The sequence below is a fragment of the Abramis brama genome (assembly GCF_963993115.1).
Source record: "Abramis brama genome assembly, chromosome: 12".
Classification (NCBI taxonomy): domain Eukaryota; kingdom Metazoa; phylum Chordata; class Actinopteri; order Cypriniformes; family Leuciscidae; genus Abramis; species Abramis brama.
Genome location: NC_139974.1, coordinates 33,749,368 through 33,772,520, shown reverse-complemented (window position 1 = coordinate 33,772,520; position 23,153 = coordinate 33,749,368). Strand labels below are relative to the sequence as shown.

Sequence of the window (23,153 nt, the reverse complement as noted above, 5' to 3'; positions counted from 1 at the left end):
GTTTATTACTATGCATTGCTAAATTGGTGCACAAATGAAAATAATTTAAAAATAATTTGAGTTTTAGTGAACAGTGCGGAAAACATGCCTTGGTTTATTTCTAAACAAGCTGTTTTGCTGTAATTTACCTATTTTTGATCAAATGACCTGTGATTGAAAAAGAAGAAAAAAATCACCCTTTTATGCAAATTCAAATATAATGTTTGTGTGTTGAATGTTGTCTAAATATATGCCAAAATGGATCAGATATCATCACTGAACAATTCCGTTTCAGGTCTATAACCTGAAAGAAGCATAGAAGAGCTCTTAACTGATGCTATAGGGTGGATTGATGGTGTGTTTTAATTTTGTGTCAGACAGAGAGCGCTCATGAAGTCTGGATACCGAACTAACCCCCTCCCTCTCATGAAATTTCCAATTCACTATGTGAAGCAAGCACAAATAAATGTGCCATTTGACGGCAAGGCTATCAGATGTGACAATCTTCCAGCGATAGCCACAGTCATGCCACTTTGACCAGGCAATTTCTAGGCTTGTTTGAGGCTGGGGCGGAAAAATAAATGTCTACAGGGCTGAACATTGGAAAAACTGTGTGAACAGCATATACAACAAATGCAGAAGAATGCCGCTCATATTTGAAGATGACATTTGAAACGTTATGTAACACATCAAATTAAGATATCTTTATTTGGCATATTCTGCCATAACTTTTCAAATCTATACACAGGACTCAATCTTTAAAGATAGCCAAGTGCCTGCAATATTTTTCAGTACAATCCACTGATGCTCAAAAGGAAGGAAGCCGCTGTATTTTTTACCTTTGTTCTGTTCCTTTCTCTCAGATCCAGGTGATTAGCTTTGTGACAGAGCAGAACTGGGACTCTCTCGAGGTGTTTGATGGAGGTGACAACACTGACACCATGCTGGGGAGCTTCTCAGGTGGGCTGTGTAATACTTCTATAACTCAGTTCATTACATAAACACATCGTCACAGTAATCTTGTTGTTGTTGCTTTGAATGCTTGGAAGATTCCTCAGTGGATGGCTGAGAGAAATGCACTGTTTTGTCTTTGTAAAGAAATGTAGTTTTGCAACAATTTTTAGAGCGCAATATGAAGTATAGAAGAGTTACAGCATTTTTGAAACAGTTTATAGATCATAAAAGCGATTCTTTATTGTTGCTAGTGTGCATTTGTGTTGCATTATGGGAAACAGAAGCTACTTACACAGTAGGGAAGGCTGTTTTTTTCCCTTTTATTGGCACAAAGACCAGGCACAAAATGTTACAAGTGCCCTAGAGAGAGATAAATGAATGATATATCCTAAAATGAATAACGGTGTACAGAGTGAAGACAAATGAGTCAATCATATCTGCACACACTGAGCCATATGACTAAAACAGTTGTATAAATTCCAGACGAATGAATGCATAATGATTCTCATCTGCCTTGGGCTTTTAGAAATGAATGCTTGAAGCAAAACAACAAAGTATATTTTTATTGTATTTCACTTTTCTTGTATGCAATAGTTCAGAACACAATGTAAATGTGAAGATATAAAACTTTCAGACAGTTGTTTTGTATTTTATCATAATGTTTTGAAACAGAAATGTCTGTAGACTTGAAAATAGATGAAAATAGAAGTGAAAATAGATGCTATGATGTTTGGTTTGCAAATTTGCTTTAATTCCATCTCATATAACATATGCATATGATGTAAAACATTGTGTGCATAGCATAAAACTTTCACATTATTCCATAAATATCTTAAATTGCTTGCTACAGTTCTATGCCTGTGAACTAAAAATATATTTGTTTATTTGTTTATTTTTATCAATTAGTGATGAATTAGTGTGTGTGCGTACGTGTGATTTAAGTATTAAAAACTATTATAGTATAATTTACATTTTATTTATTTGCTTTTATATATTTTTGAAATGTCATTTTTATTAGTTATTAGTGTTAATGTATTTTTAGTTCAGCTTTATTTCAAATAAAGAATACAATTTTAATAGGTTTTGTGAACAAAAGCAATGTGAAGTGTGCATAGTTTAACCTGCAGTGTGAAGTGTGCATAGTTTAAGGACACACTGATTCAACTACACAATCACAATATGCTAACGGATTCTTTATTCTACAGGTACAACAGTCCCAGCCCTCCTAAACAGCACCTCTAACCAGCTCTACCTGCACTTCTTCTCAGACATCAGCGTCTCTGCAGCCGGTTTCCGTCTGGAGTACAAGAGTAGGACATCTGTTACGAGTCCTGTGCATCTTGACTTACATACAAACATCTCTAAATACTCTACTTATTGTCTTGTTTTCTCTCACAGCTGTGTCCCTCACTAGCTGTCCTGAACCGGTTATACCCATGAATGGCTTCAAAGTGGGCGAGAGACTACAGATGAACAATGTGGTGTCCTTTCAGTGTGACCCTGGATATACTCTGCAGGTGAAAGTGAACCTAGCCGAAAGTTGTACAAAGCCATGAACAAAATACAGCAGTGGTCGCTTCAGGACACAGATGTTACATTAGCTATCAAGTCACATCCCAACATGGTTCTAAATGGGTTTATTGTACAAAGTACCAAAATGTCCTTAAAGCACTCTCGCTATCCAATAATTCACTGCTCAAAACACAATGTGGTCAGAGGAAAACCATGATTAGCCTTGACTGAGAGCATGTTACGCAACCTGTTGGCATGTACCTAATTAGCTTCTACCTAAAGAAATTATTTTGCACTTAATTGCTGAGAGGGAACATTTTACATCCACAACAAACTAAATGTGAAGCATTTTCTTCTCAGAAACCTGTTTACTGTATTTTTCTTTCCAGACTATTTACAATTATATACTAGTAGTAATGCCAAGGTTATGGGTTCAAAAGTCAATTTTTTTTATACGTTTTTGGTTAGAGAGATGGGGGCGGAAGTAGTTTAATAGTTTAGCCAATTCCTGGTCCCCATGTTGATCAACTGCTATTTTGCTTTTTCATTACCTGTTGGCACTACCCCGATACGAGTTACTTACATTCTAGGGTTTTATTGCAGACTAGGTTGAAACTTAAAGCTTGAACGAGCGATGAGCTTCAGTTTTGTAGTGTGCTCTCAACTTAAAAAGCCAAAAATCTGAGAAAAGTCATGATGTCATAATGGTCCAAACTGTGCCAGTCAAGAGTGTGGCCAGAGTGAATACTGAATGAATGAAGGAAAAACTGAAAAACAAACAATATTTCTTATTTTTATTTTATTTCTCTTTGCAGGGAGTGTCCCATATCTCTTGCATGCCAGGGCCTGTGCGCCGCTGGAACTATCCGCCTCCTCTCTGCATTGGTAATAACTTGTCATCTTTTATTCATTTATTTCTTTTCTAAATCCTGGCTTCTGCAGTTTTATGAGTTCAGATCTACCACAGAGTCCCAAATGTTACAGAACTACACTGGTACTTGTGTGGGTACAGCGCCCCCAAAAAGTACTTGGGCACTTAAGCCGCATTTAAAAATGTATGAATTTCACTGCATTAGGTAACAAATTATCAAATAAATGATGCTAGAGTGTTTCACAGAACCAACTTCACTTTTCTGAGCTGTTTATGCAGTTATTGGTTTTATCCAGCTGGTCCCAAGCTAATTTTTAGTGAAAGTATGAGGTCAATTCTACTCAAGTTCACACAGATGTCCTAGCAGTGTGTAGTTCATCACATTAATTTTGAACATGATGCATTTTGACATGTGTGCTTGTGCCATCTTTCATTAAAAACTGCTGAGAAAGATATCGAGTATTCACATGATCAACATAATATTATCACGTTTCTTGAAAAAAACTAACGTTTTATTATACCCCTATTAGTTCAGTCTCCTGCTGTGATTGGCTGGGCTCTTGAGATGGTTTATTCGTTGCTTGGATGTTCATCAGCAGTTTCATGATTCCTGCTGCTTTTTCAAAAGCACAGAACATATTTCCACTCTTCCCTCCACTCTATATAGACTCCATTCATGATCTGAAGCTTTGTAGAGCTTCACAGCACATCCATCAAGTCTCTTTGAGTCCAAAGCCAGGGCTTTAATCAGAGTGATATTTGAATCAATCAGTAGTTTAGATTCAAAGCCTCGAGAGGAGGAGGGATTGAGCATACGTTTTCACTGAAATGAGAAGATTGAAGGCTGCAGAGGTGCTCGAGTGGCCTTTGATAGCTTTGGGAAGTGAATTGGCCTTTTTAATAAATGAAAGACTTGTTTCCCCTATGATGTCAATAGAAAAGCTAATGTGTTACATTTCTTTATTCGGCGCAAAGCTTTCAGGGTCAGTGAACAAGGTAGACTGCATTGCTAAGCAACGTGAAACGTCAATCGACTTCTAGCCCACACAGGCTGTCGTAGATGTCACATTGCGTTGCATGTTTACATGCTTTTTCACCATGGAGATTTTTTTTTTTTTTTTTTTTTACAGTTTGAGTGAAAAGTTTAATTGAAAAACAGCATCTTGTGCTTTTAATGGAAGTTAGAAAACTATCTGAAATATTATCTTTTTTAATAAAGTTTTTGCATATTTTCTTGCTTCCATTAAAAGCACAAATTACAGATATACTTATTTGACGAACTACAAATATATAATATTACAGGCATGATGAACATTTCTTTTTAAAATGTTAAAATCCATGTCATGTATGTCACTTAATACATATCATGTGTAAATTAGATATTGTATATATATATTGTATATTTTATATCTTAGATTTTCAATGTGCTCTTTTGGATCCTACTGTATATTTAGCAACTATAGAAGCCATGCTGGCTCACCAATAAAAGACCAGTTCATTTGCAGGTCAGTGACAGCAATTTTCACTTTCAGTCATATTTATGTTCCCACCAATCAAAAGAAGTGGAAATAGCCTGTTGGTTGCATCATATCATTCTCTAATAATAGCCTGACAGCTGTCAGCTGTTTGTATTTGCCTTTAGAAGTACTTGAACCTTGAGCACTACAGGTTTGGTTTATATTGCAGCATGTGTTTTCGACAAATTAATGTTTCTAATACTGTCCCCACCATTTTTCCTTTCAGCTCAGTGTGGGGGAATCAGAGAGGAGATGGAAGGCACCATCCTCAGCCCTGGTTTCCCAGGAAACTACCCTAGCAACAGTGACTGCACCTGGAGGATTTACTTGCCAGTCGGTTACGGTGAGGACACAGCAGAATGAACAGATGCTATTTAGAAAGAGTTTCCTGGTAATGCCAGTGAGTTCTAGTTTAAGATGAATTGGCTAAAACTGTTGATACTAACCATGATATGTAACTGGTTTGTTACGGAATGTCACCAGAGACAGAATGAGAATGAGGCAGAGGCAGAGCACTCATGGAAAAATGAATAGGAGAAGTTGTGTCCCTAATATCGCAATCAAATTTCAATTTCTCCATTCAAGTAGATAGAAGCTGTTCTTGTATGCCTGTTGCCTGAATAAAACTAGTTGTTAGCACGATGACTGGGATGGCATGCCACTTTGACATTACTAAACACATCCTGTTTTATCATCCAAACAGGGGCTCATGTGCAGTTCTTGAACTTTTCCACTGAGGCCAACCATGATTTCCTGGAAATTAGAAATGGACCTTTTGACACCAGCACAGTGATTGGCAGATTCAGTGGGCAGGACATACCACCATCTCTTCTAACCACCTCCCATGAGACCACTGTATATTTCCATAGTGATCACTCTCAGAATAAGCCTGGCTTCAGATTTGATTATCAGGGTAAGGAAACTAAAAAAGTAAATTTGAAAAAGTTGAGGATTGACCATTTTACTTGGGGGTGGGAATACACAACTCCACATTCTGTTGTAGTTATCATTGTTGTTGCAGTTCTGCCTCTGTACGTTTATTTTCTCAGGAACCTCAATTTGAATGTCTGTTTCAATACCTTGCCAAGACAATCAGTCAAGATAACGAGTAAACACGATAGTAATCCGCTCTCTATGAAGCTGTGCATAAAATCCATCAGGTATAAAATTTTGCTGATGCCAGAATCCAAAGTAGAATATGAGTCCAATGAGTGAATTTAAAAATTGTGTCATAGAAAGGGCCTGTTCTAAGAAGGATCCATGAAAGCTATCAGAATTTACACTGTGCAATGACAGATTGCAGTATTGAAATGACTTGTGAAATCAGTATTTACATAATTATGTGTACATTAGCATATAAATCAAGCATTATATCCGGCAGTATACCCTTTTGCAGAGCTTTGTTACAGAAGATGCTCTGATCCACATAATTCAATTTCTTTAGTCATGGTCATTCTGTCTGAAAGCTTCAGCGTATTTCCTTTTGTGTCTATGAGATTTGAAAAATAATTTGGCAAAACTTCTCATAATGGCGCCAGACTCAGACAGAACTAATGAAAAGAAATGCGTATGAGTTTTTATTTCAGAACTTCTCTTCAGAATGACTTTAAGACATCATTTAGGTAAATAGACACAACAATGGAAAAACACAAGGAAATCATCTTAACTCAGGGACGAGATGTTGTGAAGTGTGTTTTGGTGCTTTCACTGCCTGCAATGAACATTGATCACTTGTTTGCTTTCCCATGAAGTTCAGACCTCCATAATTGAAATCTGAGAAGAAAAAAAATGACAGCATCTGTCATTGCCAAAGCTTTGATTGCATTTGCTTTGAATCAAATCCTAATGTTTTGTTGGTGTACAGCAATCAGTTGATTCCATGCAAATGGTTTACATGTAAAACTTGGTTAAAATTGGTGCTTGGAGCTCAGAGCAATCATTTTATAGATGCAAATTAATTTCTTTGAGGTGTCACAACAGATGCACTTGTCGTGGGCTCTGCTTTCTTCTTGCTGGTTCAAAAATGAATCATGCATTTTCTTCACCCATGTTTCATGTATCAATATGCCTGTCTTTTCCAGCCTATGAACTTCAGGAGTGTCCTGATCCTGAACCCTTTCACAATGGTGTGGTGGTTGGGGCTGGTTATAATGTGGGTCAGTCCATCTCTTTTGAGTGCTATCCTGGGTATCAGCTGATGGGACACTCCATTCTTACCTGTCAACATGGTACTACACGCAACTGGGATCATCCGTTTCCTCGTTGTGAAGGTACAACCCCCTCCATTTCCTCTCCCACATTAGTAAACATCTGGAATGTAACATTAACTACTGGCAAATAATGTATTCTGTATGCTTAATTACTAGCTTTGTTTTACCCATCATCAGATGGGCAGCTTTGAATGTGGGTCAAAGAGGGCAACTGCACATGAATGCAAATTCTTTACTATAAACCATCCCTACAGACTCAATGGCTTCTTTCTAATATCTTATCCAAGGGGATGATGGGAAAGGAATCGAGTTTATCCTTGACCCACATTCTCATGCTCATTTTTTTTCTGTTGATTCAATGAGTTAATTATGCAGGGGGTCACAAGGTAGCATATGCACTGGGGATGCTGAATGCTCGTGTGGGAATAAAGAGGCTCCAGGGAGGTACTCAAGGGGCTGACATAGCATTTGCAGCCTCGTCTCCTTGTTCAGGCACCGGTGCTTTGCCCAGCATCGCTGCACAGGTGAACCTGCAAATAGAAACACACATTATTCATCCACTCTGTGTTACAATACTCCACACAATGAAAAACTTAGCATCAACCTTGGCCTTGTTAAAACACTCCTGCAGTGTGCGTAATTGAATTTGTAGGAATCGAGAGCTCTGGTGTTACACAGAGTGAAAAGGGAAAAAATTAATACTCCCATGCTGTGTAATATGTACACTGTCAAGATGAAAGATATGACTCTTTTGTTCAGAATGTGTTTATATATATATAATTATATATAAACGCAACAGTTGAATTCCATTTTTGAAGGGGCTGTAAAGTTACAGCTGAGAGTACCAGTAAGTAAGAATAAGAGTCCCCCCCCCCCACCCCCCCAAAAAAACATGAAAGATTACCACATTATTTGTTTAATGCACTTCAAACTGTCATTTCTCTCTCTCTCTCTCTCTCTCTCTCTCTCTCTTAGACAGATAAATTATACTGAAGTCAAAGCATGGGTCTCAAGATATAAAATAAGTGTATCATTTTATATTAGCATTTGAAACTGATGAAATAAACTGGCTATGGACATGCTGTGGTCAAGTGTCCTGATTAATCCGAATTTTATCATTGCATCTGTATAGTAAAATCTTCACCTGTAGTAAAATACTATATAGTATTTTCATAGTGCGTTGCTTTAGGTCAAATACTTTTTTGTGGTGACCGATGAGATGTTTTCAGAGGCATGAATGATTAGAGCTGTGGCTAACTACATTTTACAATGAAATGCACTTACGTAAAATTTACGTAAAATCAAGTACTCAAGTTAAGAACAAATTCTTACAATATTGTACATAAATTGTACATATATATATTTTATATATTATACGTATATATATTATTGTTTACTTAATTTAAATTATAAGTACTTTACAACCCTACTGCCCTAGCTATCACCTACACATGCTGCCACCAGTAGTTAATGCCCAGGGTTAGAGTCCTGCACGGGTTCGGGTACCCGCGGGTGACCCGCAAATTTTGCTCAAACGGGTGAAAAATATCCAACTGTGTCGGATACGGGTGCGGGTCGGGTCGACACGGGGGAAACACGGATCTAAACACGGGTTTAAAACAATCACATGTAAACGTAAAAATATATGCATATTTTTAGGTACACATCTACAAAAATATGCCTGTATTTCAAGTTGATAAATTATAAGTACTTTACAACCCTACTGCCCTAGCTATCACCTACACATGCTGCCACCAGTAGTTAATGCCCAGGGTTAGAGTCCTGCACGGGTTCGGGTACCCGCGGGTGACCCGCAAATTTTGCTCAAACGGGTGAAAAATATCCAACTGTGTCGGATACGGGTGCGGGTCGGGTCGACACGGGGGAAACACGGATCTAAACACGGGTTTAAAACAATCACATGTAAACGTAAAAATATATGCATATTTTTAGGTACACATCTACAAAAATATGCCTGTATTTCAAGTTGATAAAATAATTTAAAATCCACATCAGTTTATTTGTGCCCACCACGCCCTCCCAGGAAACACCCACGCAGATAACTGTGGTAACAAACCTAGCAGTTCTATCGAACAGTATTTTTCAAATTTAATACTGTTAAGTATGTGTGGTGTGCAGGGCGTGTTTGAACCCAAAATTGTCAAATGTAGGCTAGACGAAATTGCGTGGCATATAGTGTTGTAGCCGCGTCTGTTCAATTGGTAAAATGTTATAAGGCTACTCAGTTTTGTGGTAACGTTAGCCATGTTCTTCATGTACCGGTCTTTTGACAGCTTCGGCTGAAGTTGTCATTGTGTTAATTGCCGTGTAATAACTTCTGTATGACCTGGCAATAAACATTTTTGTAAGTGTGTCTATAATGTGATAGTCTAAACTGGTTTTATTTCGGGTGCGGGTCAGGACGGTTCTATTTTAAGCGGGTCGGGTCGGGTGCGGATTTTAATTAGTGATGCTGTCGGAAAACGGGTCGGATGCAGTTTTAAGCACTGCGGGTACGGGCGGGTGCGGATTTACAAAATCGGACCCGTGCAGGACTCTGCCCAGGGTGTCATGTACATAGATTTCCTCTTCTAGGCATTAAAAAGATGATCGATTTTCTCTTCCACTGTCGCACCTGTCCATATCAACCAACTTGGCCTGTCCTTCATCTAAGGTTCCCACATTCCTCCCATCCCCACTCACCACTCAACTTTTTTGCCCAATCGATAACGTCACCATGCATTTCTGCTTGATAGCGTGGCATGTTTTTTTTTTTAATCAATGCTGTGATCGATACTTCATTTACAACGTAGGCACCCCTCTCAGCATTCCATCGGAGACGAGAGGAAATTAAGGAGGAGGAAAGAGTGTATAAAGAATTGTAGAAGGATAGAGAGGGCGGGAATGAGTGGGGATGTGGGGACGGAGAGACCTTGACGGTGCAAGAAACCGCTGAGAGTACAGTCAGAGTGAGAGTGTATTATGACTGTCGTTATGTGTGCGTTCAAGTTGTGGGCCTATCTTTATTTCGCCAGCCAAATCGCATTGATTATTTCCCCTCCGACTCGGGGGCAGCAGCAGCAGCATGGGATCAGGGATCAGCAAGAGCAGGAAGGGGATTTGATTTCATATGTCTGGGGCTCATTTGAATCATTGGAAACATGGACACGTCTATATAAATGCAAAGCATTGCCTGCAAGAGGGATTTCTAAGATGGAGTCGGACATGGAAAGTGAACTACTGAGAAAGACTGAGTGGTGTTTTAGAACCCAGCGGGGATTTTCACCCATGTCGCCCTGCCCCTATACTGGTTTCTGCTTTTTCCTCTGTCTGCCAAGGCTGCTCTCTGTGATGGTGTTTCTTTAATCTTTGGTTTCTACAAAAACTTTTCCAATTTTTCCAATTGTTTTCATTTTCATTTTTTCCATTTTAGTGCCATGTGGAGGTAACATTACATCAGAAAATGGCACTATCTTCTCCCCCGGTTACCCAGAGGACTACCCCGCTTCTGCGGACTGCAGCTGGCTGATTACAGTGGCATCAGGCTTGGGAATTCGTCTTAATTTCACCCTCTTGCAAGTCCATGGCCCCCAAGATTTCATCACAGTCTGGTGAGTTGTTCAACTTCCTGTAACGATTGTGCTTCTAAAACTTGTCACCTTCTCTTTCTCTGTTTGTCACTTTCTTTTCTGGGAGGGAGCATATTTATAGCACTAATAAATTGTCTTCTAAATTAAGTCACTTGAGGCCTGTATGTACAGGTTCCCCTTTAAACAGATTAAGATGCAGTCTAATTTACACACCTTCTCTAAATTCATTGAATCGTCAATTAATCTCTGCAATTATCTGTTTGGATTAACTGAAGCAATGATTTATTTATTTTTTGTATCTATGGTTCCCTACTCTTTCTTGAGGCATTATCTACTCTCTTACATGCATGATACATCCACTTCAACTCAAACTAAAGGTACAGTATAACCAGTAGAGTAAAGAAAAGCTCTTTCAAGACAGCTTGGTCTCAGTTCAGTGAGCCAGCACTCAGTTCAGTTTAGCCAACCAGATTCTTTTCTAAATGCACAGGATAGGACATAATCTGTAGCGCAGGCTCAGTTGGCCACAAACAGATGGTTTTGAAGCTGAATGGTCATGGTTAAAACTGGGATTGGGTTGGTGCCAAGTTGTTCCCTTCCCACAAGAGGATTGTAAAGGTAACCCCCTTATGTGATGTCCTTGTAGATGGTGGTGTCGGTCTCATAATGCCTTGACACAGAGGCTGAGTCTGAACTGAGCGTGAAAGAACCGTAAGAGTGTGAGAGGAGTCTCTGAAATCAGAGAGGTAATCAGTATGGCTAGAATCGTCCCTCAGATCAGTAAAGTAATCAATATTCAGTGAAACGTTTCTCAAATCAGCCTGGTTATATGGGTGGGGTCTGACTTACTGTGCATTGTCAGGCAACAAGGAATGTGGTGTTCCCCAGTCCCATTGAGTATGCAAGGTTAGCGGGTTTTATACATTGAATTTTAATGATGTGTCTTCAACAGGGACGGACCTCAGGAAACAGCTCGCAAACTCGGAGTGTTTACAGAGGGAGAGGCCAACAACCCACCAAGCAGCACTTCTAATCAAGTTCTGATACGTTTCCGAAGCAATTCTGAGAAAGGTGGACTGTTTAAGATCAACTACCAAGGTAACTGGTTCAAGAGAAAGTTACCGTTAGCATTCCCATACATCTCAATAGCAGTTGCCTTGATTGCCGCAGGACCCCGTGGAAAGATGTGATTAAATACATTATTGCAGAGTTGTAGTCAAAAAAGTAGGTTGAGTTGGAGTCAAGACAAAGATCTAAAGAGAGTCTGAATGATTCAGAAGGCACATTTCGGCACAGACCACAAAATGTATCTGAAGTGCTGTGGTACTCAAGACCATCAAAAACCAGTGCCAATCAAATGTTCCTGAAATCATGACAAGACCATGAAAATATGGTCTTGGATTTAAGATGGATTTGAGACCGTGTCCAGACTCGAGTACTACCTCTCTGCATGGGTGCTTAGGACTGAATACGTTTTTTTTTTTCAAACCAATGGAGCTGCATGTAGATTATAACATGACAACACTGATAGCTAGCTGTCAGCATCACAACAGCCATGTCACACTTACTGTAAAAAGCCAAAAAAGAAAAAAGAACTGCTCAAACATCTACTACAATATAATGCATGGCTTTCAGTGTATAAAATGATCTTTGGATCTAACGGGCTATCCTTTAGCTTTTCAGCTAAACCCTAAATGAAATGATATTTTTTGTCATTTAGAACTGTTCTTTATTTTCACAATGAATAACCCCAATGCAATATGACATGTCTGAACCTGTTCTCTTTACCTCTCTGTCTCTCTTTCTTCTAGCCTATAGACTTCAGTTTTGTTTGCCACCTCCCATCATTCCTAATGCAGAAATACTGATGGCCAGTAAAGAATTTAAGATAGGTGAGTTCGAATTGATTTTACATCATTTACAATCTGATTTGTATGCTTGCTTGTGTGTGTTCGTGTTGGTGGACTCGGCCTGGCCCAGTATAAGTGGAACATTTTGAGCAGAGACGCAGGCTGCCAGTTCATTTTCAGGCTTGAGCGCCTCTCATTAATAATGTTCCCAGAATAGCAGAGCCAGCCACACACACACCTCCCGCACCCCCCATCCCCACCGCTAACACCCCTCGAGAACTCGCTTTGAGGAGAGAAAACCGCTCAGATGCCAGGGCTACCAGTCCCATAGGGCCTTGCTGATATGCTGACTCATTGCCAGAATTCAAAGCAGAGGCTTATGTTGTATTGTGCTTGGTGCTAGAACATAGGTTGAGTCTACATTTTGTGCAAACACAAAGTCATGGGGAGGCCAGATAGAAGCTATTGTATAAATTAAGTATACACTTTTATATTCTATATATTCTGTTTGCGATACTTTCCTATAGCAGGTGAATTGAGGAACTTACTAGCTTACTAGCCTTACTAGCTATGAGGTTGCACAGTCCTAGCAGATTATAAACTATCCAGTCTCTGTGTGCAACTCCACCTCTCAAAAACAACTACTTAAACAATTTTTGCTACTTAAACAGTAATTACAAATTATAATTGAACGAACTGCAGTTGAACAATTTTGGCTGTCCATCTCTAATAGGTTCTTTTTTTTCTAGATTGTATTCAAGCAATTTAACTTTTTTTCTTTTGAATCATTTATGAAAGCTGTTGGTTTCACCTTTGAATACCCACAGAAAACACTTATAAATAATAAAACAATCATGACTTCATTGGTCCTCTAATGATGAGTCACCAGCCTCTGTTGTCTCTGAAATCCATTGGTAAATCAATGCACTGCTTTTCTGGCATGGAGAAAAAAATGCATTCATTTATATTAATTGTTCTAAATGGGTTGTTACGGGTTGGTGCAGGGTTGTTTGATCTCTCTGGAATGAAGCGTGTTTGTAGAGCCTCTGTCGGGGTTAAAACAGTCATGGTCTTTGGCACAAACCTACACTGAATCACTGTTTTGATCACTGATTATCCACCACATCCAATTTATTCGCTTTATTCAGTGATTTAACTAAGGTCGTTGTGTTTGGATGGCCATGAATGCATGTTCTCAGCCACAAACACATTCCTAAATATGTATTTCACAGCATGCAAAGCCTCTCTTTTTTTTTTTCTTTGCAAGCTTGTGTTCCAATTCTTCAAGTTAAATGCTACATTATAAAACCACTAGGTGTTTTTGTTCCTCTTAGCTGAGTCACAGAGTGCCTGAATGTTTGTGTGGCAACAGGGAGATTTGCTTCAGAGATCTGAGCGGCCCTCGGGTAGCAGCCTATGGGTGTTATGAATGTAAACCATGCTGTGTGGCGCTTCCTTAATTACACTGCAATGCAGCGCCGGCACGTTGAGTCTCCCTTTGACTCACTCTCTCCTTCTCCCTTTTATTCTTTTATTGTCACTGTCAGCCATTAAGCAAGACAGGGAGGGGACGTGGCCTTCATCAAGTTGTGAGTGAGGCAATGGCAGGAACAGCCAGATGCTGCTCCTGTTGTTCCGAGCATATCAGAAATCCCATGTTCTCCATAATATTACAGAAAGTGCATCTGAAAGACAATTGATAAAGCAATGATGAATATGCTTACATCTGTTCACTCCCTCTCGTTCCACAGGTGATATAGTGCGTTACAGATGTTTGCCAGGATATCACCTAAATGGGAACAGCATTCAAACCTGTCGCCTGGGGACTCATCTCGAGTTTGAAGGACCTCCACCTTCATGTGATAGTAAGCTATTTCAGACAACAGCATGTGCAGTGTTTTTGTTCCCAGTATGGTCCTTTTCTCTAGCCTAACCACTACGTCCCTTAGTCAGCTATATTGAAGATAAATACCAATCTGTGGAACACAAAAGAAGATATTTTGAAGCACTGTCTGCTTCAAATTATTATTATTATTTAAAAAAATTTCAGTTGGATATCATTGAACCCCATTGATTTTCATTGTATGGAGAAAAAAAAAAAGCTTTGGGAGCTTTTTCCAAAAGAAGAAAGAAAGTCAATGATAAAATAATGCAAGTAAAGTAAATGCTGACAGAATTCTCATTTTTGAATTAGCTATCTCTTTAAACAGACTATACTAAACAGTTACACCATGGTACTTTGATGTAAATGCCTGTCTTATTCACTAACCATAAGCATTGTAAAAGACAATTCATTCTTAGTAACTTCCTCCCTCTGCGTTTTACAAAAGACCAGTCCTTTGGTTTATATACTATAAAATCCACCCCCACTGTGTTGCAATGCATGATGGGTCTATTGATCATGATGGTTGAATCTGTGTTATATGAAGCTTCATTATTGCTATTGGCTCAGAGGTGGGATGAAATACCTCAGAGCCTGACAAGAAAACCCCATGAGAATGCTTAACGCTCATCTATCTTTCCTCCAGCTGCTTTTATGTGATTTGATATGGCATTTTCCATAAACTCTTCAGTTCCTCCTCATTATGTTTGTCTCTCTATGCTCAGCATAGGAGAATTATCTCTCAGAGCTCTCTGTATAGTCTTCATTGTGTACAGGACTAAAATGCCTCTGTTGGATGCCCCAGTATGAATACTGTGAGGTCCTAAAGTCTAGGACCACTAGTGAAAAAAATGTAATACCGCTTTTGTCATTATAAATTATATAATCAACACAATATTTATATATTTAAAAAAAACATGATTCTCAGATTTTGCACCTCATTAAATATCAAACAGACTTAAGCTGTCCCTTCCTGTGTTTGGCCTTGTCTGCGATGTAAGTAAGAAGCAATTGGGCTGTTTGTTTACTGGAAGCAATTTGTGGACTGCATTGCAGATTTTTGGCAGAAAAATTAAACAAATAATAGACATGAGGCGTTATCATTTTCAGCATACGGATATATCAGAGAGAACAGACAGAGGCTGGGGTTTGGGACAGTGTGAAAGAGGAGGACACATTTTATTTAAAAAAAATATAAAAAAAATAAGTATTGCAGGCCCAAGCATGTTCCTCCTCAACCTTCATGGTGGAGTGCTTTCAATGAACCTGTGTAATTCATCCTAACATTAATTTAGGTGTCGGCAGTTAATTGTTTCGGCTATATGAAAAGCCCCTTATACCGAGCGCCAACATACCCAGCTGACACCCGCTCCATTTGGTCAGGGTACTGCCTCAGACTGTCAGTCACATTAAATATGCCTGCCTCGTCAAACTCGAGAGAGGGATGAGAGACAGACAGAAGGATAAAGGAGGAGGAGGAGGAGAAGGAAGGTGATCTTATGCATTGTACTGAGATCATTTGTGGAGTGAGACAGGTCTGTTTTTATGGTCAATCCAAAAATAAAAGAAAGTGATCAACTATATAAATGTGCATAGTTAGGTTAACAGAACAATTATCCATTACTTGTTGTTGAACATTGTTAAATGCAATACATTTACAATGAGAATTTGTGTTTTATTCAGTTATTTATGTATTTCACATATAAAAGCTCTAGTAACAAACAAAAAAACATTTTTTTTTATTATTTTTTTTGAGAAACACCTTGGGAAATACATCAGATCTGTACACAACTGAAAATGTAACAAAGTATCGGAAATCCTAGTTCGTCTTTAGTGGTAAACTTTTTTTTTCTTTCCTTATATATTGAAAATGGTATGCATTTTTATGTTTTTCTGAAGACACATAACAGACATCATAATTGTATTATTTCTGCATAAGTATTGTTATGCTTTAAAAGTATACAGTTTTGGCCAGTGTGGAAATGCATCACAGCAATTCCACTGGTACAGAATTGCCACATGGCAACGTTCATATTTTCTGCAAAACTGTGTTAGACAAGGTTGTTCTGTCAAGTCTGCCCTTTTAATTCCAACAATGCAATTTGTTCTATAAAGTGAAATTATATATTGCCATGTGACTATACTCAGGGCCGTTTCTAGGCATAGGCAAACTAGGCGGTCGCAAACAGCTGGGGGGCGCCAGTGAGAGCCCCCACCACACCAATAGATTTTTTTCTCGCCCAAGCGAGTGGAAGAAAAATCCTTCTTTTTTTTACATTTCCGATAATGGAGCGTATATTTGCACTAAGTGCCTGTCTTTTTGGCAAAAAGACGCCCACCACTAAATATATACAGTGGCATAGGTCGTAAGGTGTGAGGTGCTTGAAAGTAGCTTTTGATGCGTTCGACCCGAGTTCGAATCCGCCTTTTGCCGAACTCGCTCTTCTCCCTTTTCCCAACACATGAGATGTAAAATTTATAGCCTAACATAAAGGTCTCTAGCGTTATATTTTGTCAACGAACTAAAATCGAAATTGTGATATGGTTTTGTGCCTTTATAAAACAGCACAAGACTTTAATTAAGTAGCCTATATAGGCATTCTGTTTGTGCTGCGTGATTTAGAGAAAAGTGTGCACTTTGCTCATGCGATCAGCATGGTGATCTGGTGTTTTTCTCCAAAATAAAAGCTCAAGGGTTTATTTCTTGCATGTGAAGAAATTAGGACAAAAGTATTGTAATTTTCCTATACTATAGTGTAATGTAAAATATACTTTTGAAATATTAATTTTAATTTATAAAGTACATATTATTGGCTATATGGATTTTACGTCATAGGAATACTTATACTGTATAAATCATAAACACCAGTGATAATGTAATGTAGACTGAGACTCTATATCATAACTAATAAGATGTTTGAGCCCTCTTTAGTGTCCAGGTACAAGTCAGTGGTTTTTCTTTGTTCAATGTGCACAGTTCATGGGTTGAAGCTCTTAATTTTTAGCTCTCAAAGTGCCAGATTGATGCATTAATTTAACCTTAAAATGTACAAAATTTGCTTGCAAGGGAGCATGCCCCCGAAACCCCCTAGAGGGACAGAGGTCCACCCAACATAGTTTCACAAAATCCTATGGGAGAGAACGATCATTTATTAACTTTACTCCAGCATAGTGCAACAAAGTCCTTTTAAGTGAGTAATACTGTTAATGCCAAATGGGGGGGGGGGGACTATACTGTACCATAAAGGGCCAAAAGCCAGGACAAAATACTTATGGGAGTTTTTAACCTTCCTTGCTCTCTCCTGTTGTTGACATCAAAGGCTGTGCATTCAATTAAACTACATGATATTTCGATTCATATGAAAATTTCCAAATTCATATTCATTTAGTAGAATAGCCAACATGGACATGCTGTGTGATATGCTCCCAGCATTAAGGATACAGAAACCTGACTACATGAAATACAGGTTCACTTGAAATAAAAATACACATGGTTTGTGTGTAATTCTGTGGCAATTATTGATTTAATGTAATAAATATTTCAATATTTCTTTATAAGGACAGTTGTGTTTACGGTTATCCTGAAGAACGAGTAAAAGAGTGAGCAAGCATACAGAGAGAAAGACTGAGGGATTGAAAGAGTAGAAAGGAAGGACAGTGATGGGTAGAGGGAACGCAAAGCTCATTGAGATGCAGAGGATATCCAGGCTGCAGGTGCACCCAGCTATTAAATCACAGCTTCTCTCTCTCTCTCTCTCTCTCTCTCTCTCTCTCTCTCTCTCTCTCTCTCTCTCTCTCTGTACCTGACATCTGATCTGTCACATCCTCTTGTTGAATACATCATACCATGTCTTTCTTTCCATCAAATACCTCTCCTTGCTTCTTTTAGCTTTCCTCTGATATGAGAATCATATCTTTTGCGGACATAATCGGACATATAGACATGACGATGATGGCCACATGCCAGTCTCGTCAAAAGAAACCCTGTGCTTGACATTTCGACAAGGGCATGATGTGTAAGATGCTTGATCCTTTTAGTTAATTATTATTATTCATTTATTTATATTAATTAGCCAATATAAAATTAATATTAAACATTATTAAAAACAATAAAGTTTATATTATATGACAATATATATATTTAAAAAAAAACTCTTATGCTGCATCTGATTGCTATAGGCTTTCCCTTTTTCTCTGTGTTCCACTCTCGCTCTTGTTTTTGTGTTTCTCATATTCAGAGAGAGAAAATAGATTGTGAATGCTGAGAGTGCATCACATGCCATTATGCAAATTAAGGGTTGAAGAATCTCACACGTAATGTGGCTTCTTTTCTTTGCAGACTCTTTTGACTTTCTCCACACTCAAATTTCCAATGTTTATACTTAAATATACTGTGTTATATATAAATAAAATATGCTTTTTATCAGTGACGCACAGCATGTCATGCACACATCCATGATGAATTTGTTATTCCACCCTTCTGTCACCATAGTGACATGAAAATGTCAAAGCTTTTTTTCTCTTGATGGCATTTAGGTGCTCTTTTCATTTATTTTCTTATACAACTAATATTATTCAATAATTTATAAATTCTTTACATTATTTTGCTCCTATTCAAAATTCTTTTGAATTTATATAAAATATTAATCAGTTGATCATATATTATGTATATTTGTATATCATAGATATGTATTATATATACAGTATGTCACTGCATGCATATGAAACTCACATCAATGCATATTATGGTACATGCACACAGTGCCACACTAATCTAATAAAATGGCTTTACATCCACCTTTTATCTTCTGAGTTATGACAAATGCTGCAAGTATCTCCACATCTCTTGCTCGTTTTGAAATCCTACTCTTCTTCATTATTAGACAGCCGATGATATCACAATACATGTTTGGATGTGTGCGTTTTCAGCTTCAGACGTTTCGAAACATTACTTGTTAAAATTATTTTCAGTGATTTTATATTTTCCTATTAATTATAAAGTTCACTAGCAACTGGACTTGTACTTGGGCAAGATAATTCTTAAAGGGATAGTTCACCCAAAAATTAAAATAATTTACTCACCCTCAAGTTGTTCCAAACCTGTATGAGTTTCTTTCTTCTGTTGAACACAAAAGAAGAAATTTTGAAGAATATGGGTAATCAAAGAGTTGATGGACCCCATTGACTTCCATAGTATGAAAAAAAAAAAAACTATGGAAATCAATGGGGCCCATCAAAAATTGATTACTGACATTCTTCAAAATATATGACCCTTTGCTAACCCCCTTACAAATGTTTCTGACTAATCCTACCTTTAATTACTATTCTAGCTTATTATCAGAGAAACTTTTGCTGTTTTGTAATGTCTAAGTCTCTGGAGAACCGGTATGTTTGAATTGTTTTAAACATAATTTTACAGAAGTTATCCAAACATTTGATAAAACGTTGTGTACTAACAGAGCTAATATGGTATTATTGCATCCAAATTTGCGAATTTAACTAATACGCAACATTGGAATATCGCATAAAACATTTGTGAATAAAGCAGCGTTTCCATCCCATGTGTTCAAGAGAACAAAATCGTCACTTCCTGGGAAATTGGCACAAAATATCTAATAAAATTGGAAGTTGCTGCCATCTGGGAAGCTACTGTGGCTCTTTTTTTCCTACATCATAAATGACTTGCATCATAAATTTATTGCAGTCGAAACGCAATAAACGCTGTCATGTTATTTTGCATTCGGATGGGAGGTTATTATACCAAAGCATTCTGATGACAGACTTTGGCTCAGGCATTTCAGAATGATCAAACCAACATTTGAAATCTTATGCAATGAACTTAGTCCACTGGTTAGTCCAGTTATCAAATCACATCCACTGTTGAGACAAAGTCACAAAGGTTTTTTGTGTGTGTGTGTGCATCGAGGGATTTATACTGTAAATGTGTTTCCATCGTAGTTTATGCACATCATCTTATCAGATAAAAGATGTATCTGCCTCAATTGATCGTATACGTTTTTTATGCACATATTTAGAAGTTTTTATTTGCATCTTGGCATCTCCATTCAACTTTTTTTCATATACCTATTAACTTCATGTTACCAACATAACGTTAATTCATATATGTATTGATTGCAATGTTCACAGACACCTCGTTCTTACTGGACATTCAGCCTGAGCTAGCAACCATAACCAAGTAGGCGTAGCTTAGGAAATTATCAATTATGTCAAAACTGTATGCTGTGAACAAAACAAGCCTGGATGGCCTGTATTGACAATAGACTTGTGACATTTATCCTTTTCCTTGACATCACAAAATGAATACAATTTTTTTATGTATATTCTTCCGGGGGCCATATTTGCAATTCATTGTCACGAAGGGTGACATTTTAAGTTGAAAATCCCTTTTTAGATGCCAGCCCGTCTCGTACAGTAGATAATCTTCAGCTGCCATTGTTAAAGGAGCAGTTTTGACATGCCTTCTGCTCTTCTGTCAGAATCTGCCACCAAAACTGTTGTTTACATTCAGCCTTTGACAGTCCATTTCAAAGTGGATTAGGGGATAAGGGCGACCTGAGCGAGTTCATTTCCATTTGCCGCCATAGTGAAAGGCCTGGGATGATGAGGTTTTTGTCTGAGATTTTGTCTAGAGGGTCATGCTCTTCCCCATTTTGCTGGGGCAGAATGGAATTAGGGCGGAATGATGGTGGAAATGTGTCAACCGGATAGAGATTCTGCTATTGTGTTTATACCACTACATATCTGGGGTAAAGACAGGCTATTTTTCAATTTAGTCTGCTTTTAAACAAAGTGTTACATTTTGCACTGATGGCACATGCACACTACCACTCAAAAGTTTGGATACTGTTCTTTTGAACTTTCTACTCATCAAATAATCCAGAAAAAAATGTATCACCGTTTCCTCAAAAATATAAGCAGCAAAGCTGATTGACAATAAGAAATGTTTCCTGAGCAGCAAATCAGCGTATTAGAATGATTTCTGAAGCATAATGTGACACTTAAAAGTGGAGTAATAGATGCTAAAAATTACATTTTCAAAAATATTATTAAATATAAAACGGTTATTTTAAATTGTAATAACATTTCACAAACTTTTAAAGAGTAGTGTATCATTGAGCACATTTAACATGCACATTCTAAACCCAATTATGCTTAATAAGCCGACAATTCATGTGGTCATGTAAACGCGTTAACCCGTTTTCCTTTATCACAGTAAAGTCATAAACAGCTTAAGCATAAACCAATCGACACGGCTAGATTTTTGCCCCTTATCCAAATTTCGCCCAAAATGTAAACGCATTAATCCACATTCTGTCGGCTTATTGAAGTGTGCATGTGTGATATGTGACAGGAAAGTGGATTATTGTGGATTACAAACATTTTGCGGTAAGGGAGAAGGAAATATATCGCCAACTGACTCTTTCTTGACACGAGAAATTATAAAAATCTCATGCAGAAGTGGTACAGTCAAAATTCTGCATCTGTAACTGCATGAGAGGAGAATATATGAGTCCATAAGTTTCCAGCTGACATGTTGGAATAGTACTCTTTGGTTTGTAATGTGTTTTTTTTTTAACATCACAACCGACATACCAAATGGAATACTCTGTCAGAGACATGAATGATTACGTTTTGACGTCACTACTGAGAAATAACCAAATTTATTAATAAAGTCTTGCAAACGCAGTTCACTTGTATTGCTGGGTCATTGCATTGCATGTTAACTGCGACAACCAGTTAATTCAGTAGACCTTATTCAGAGCAATGCCATGACATGAAATGGTATGAAAGTGAGGTTGTGAGGGATAGACTTACCGTGCTTTCAATGGCATCTGCTGTAAATAGCTGTATAAAGTTTATAGATCACTTACGATTTTCCACAGGTCATGTCGTCTGGAGTTTTTTGTCAACTGAAATTCAATTTCTTGGAAAGATATTTTTGCAGCGTTTCATCAGCAGAACAGTCCAAAAACACACTAAATGGTTCAAAGGAACTGAATCAACTCTTAACTGACTTCAGCTGAACAATAGCCGAAATGCATCATTTTCCTGTTATCCCTGTAAAGCTGCTTTGAAACAATCTGTACTGTATAAAGCTCTATGGTGACGTGTGTCAGTACAACCCACTGAAGAGATATATGTCTATCCCTCACAGCCTCGCTTTCATTCCCGTTAAAAATCAAAGATGTCGCTTCTGTGAATAAGGACTATAAGCTGATATTTAGAGTTATCAGTATATTGGTGTAACTAATTAATCTGTTATGAATAAGGTTACCTTTTGGTCTGAAATGGTGAATAAAAACGGTTAAAATACCAAATATGTATTAGGTCACACTTTAGTTTAGGGTACAATTCGCACTGTTAACTTACTATTAACTACGACTTTTGACTCTCCTAAGTACTGATTGTTAATAGTTAGTAAGGTAGTTTTTAAGTTTAGGTATTGGTATATTAAGGGATGTAGAATATGGTCATGCAGAATAAGGCATTAATATATGTTTTATAAGTACTAACATCCTAGTAATATGCATGCTAATAAGCAACTAGTTAATAGTGAGAATTGGACCCTAAACTAAAGTGTTACTGTTTATTATTACTGATAATTATAATATTGACAAAGGTATTCATATTTAGTTTCTAAATAAATATTTAGTATTTAAAGTATTTGTAAATACATTTTAGTACATAAAAAATGAAACCGGTTCAATTTCTATAGAATGCACAGATCTCGGCAGCACAGTGAGATACGCAGCCAGATGCCAAGAGT

The 23,153-nt window shown here is 37.8% G+C and overlaps 1 protein-coding gene across 1 annotated transcript in view; it reads left to right on the top strand.

Moving 5' to 3' along the window:
* Positions 1-23,153, top strand: part of csmd2 (CUB and Sushi multiple domains 2) — a 313,713-nt gene that overhangs the window by 253,984 nt on the left and 36,576 nt on the right. The window contains exons 36-46 of the mRNA XM_084130492.1: positions 843-939; positions 2,139-2,243; positions 2,332-2,450; positions 3,261-3,330; positions 5,060-5,176; positions 5,537-5,746; positions 6,915-7,103; positions 10,477-10,654; positions 11,586-11,731; positions 12,445-12,525; positions 14,235-14,348. Of these exons, the coding sequence (XP_083986618.1) occupies positions 843-939; positions 2,139-2,243; positions 2,332-2,450; positions 3,261-3,330; positions 5,060-5,176; positions 5,537-5,746; positions 6,915-7,103; positions 10,477-10,654; positions 11,586-11,731; positions 12,445-12,525; positions 14,235-14,348 (1,426 nt within the window). The remainder of the gene's footprint in view (positions 1-842; positions 940-2,138; positions 2,244-2,331; positions 2,451-3,260; positions 3,331-5,059; positions 5,177-5,536; positions 5,747-6,914; positions 7,104-10,476; positions 10,655-11,585; positions 11,732-12,444; positions 12,526-14,234; positions 14,349-23,153) is intronic.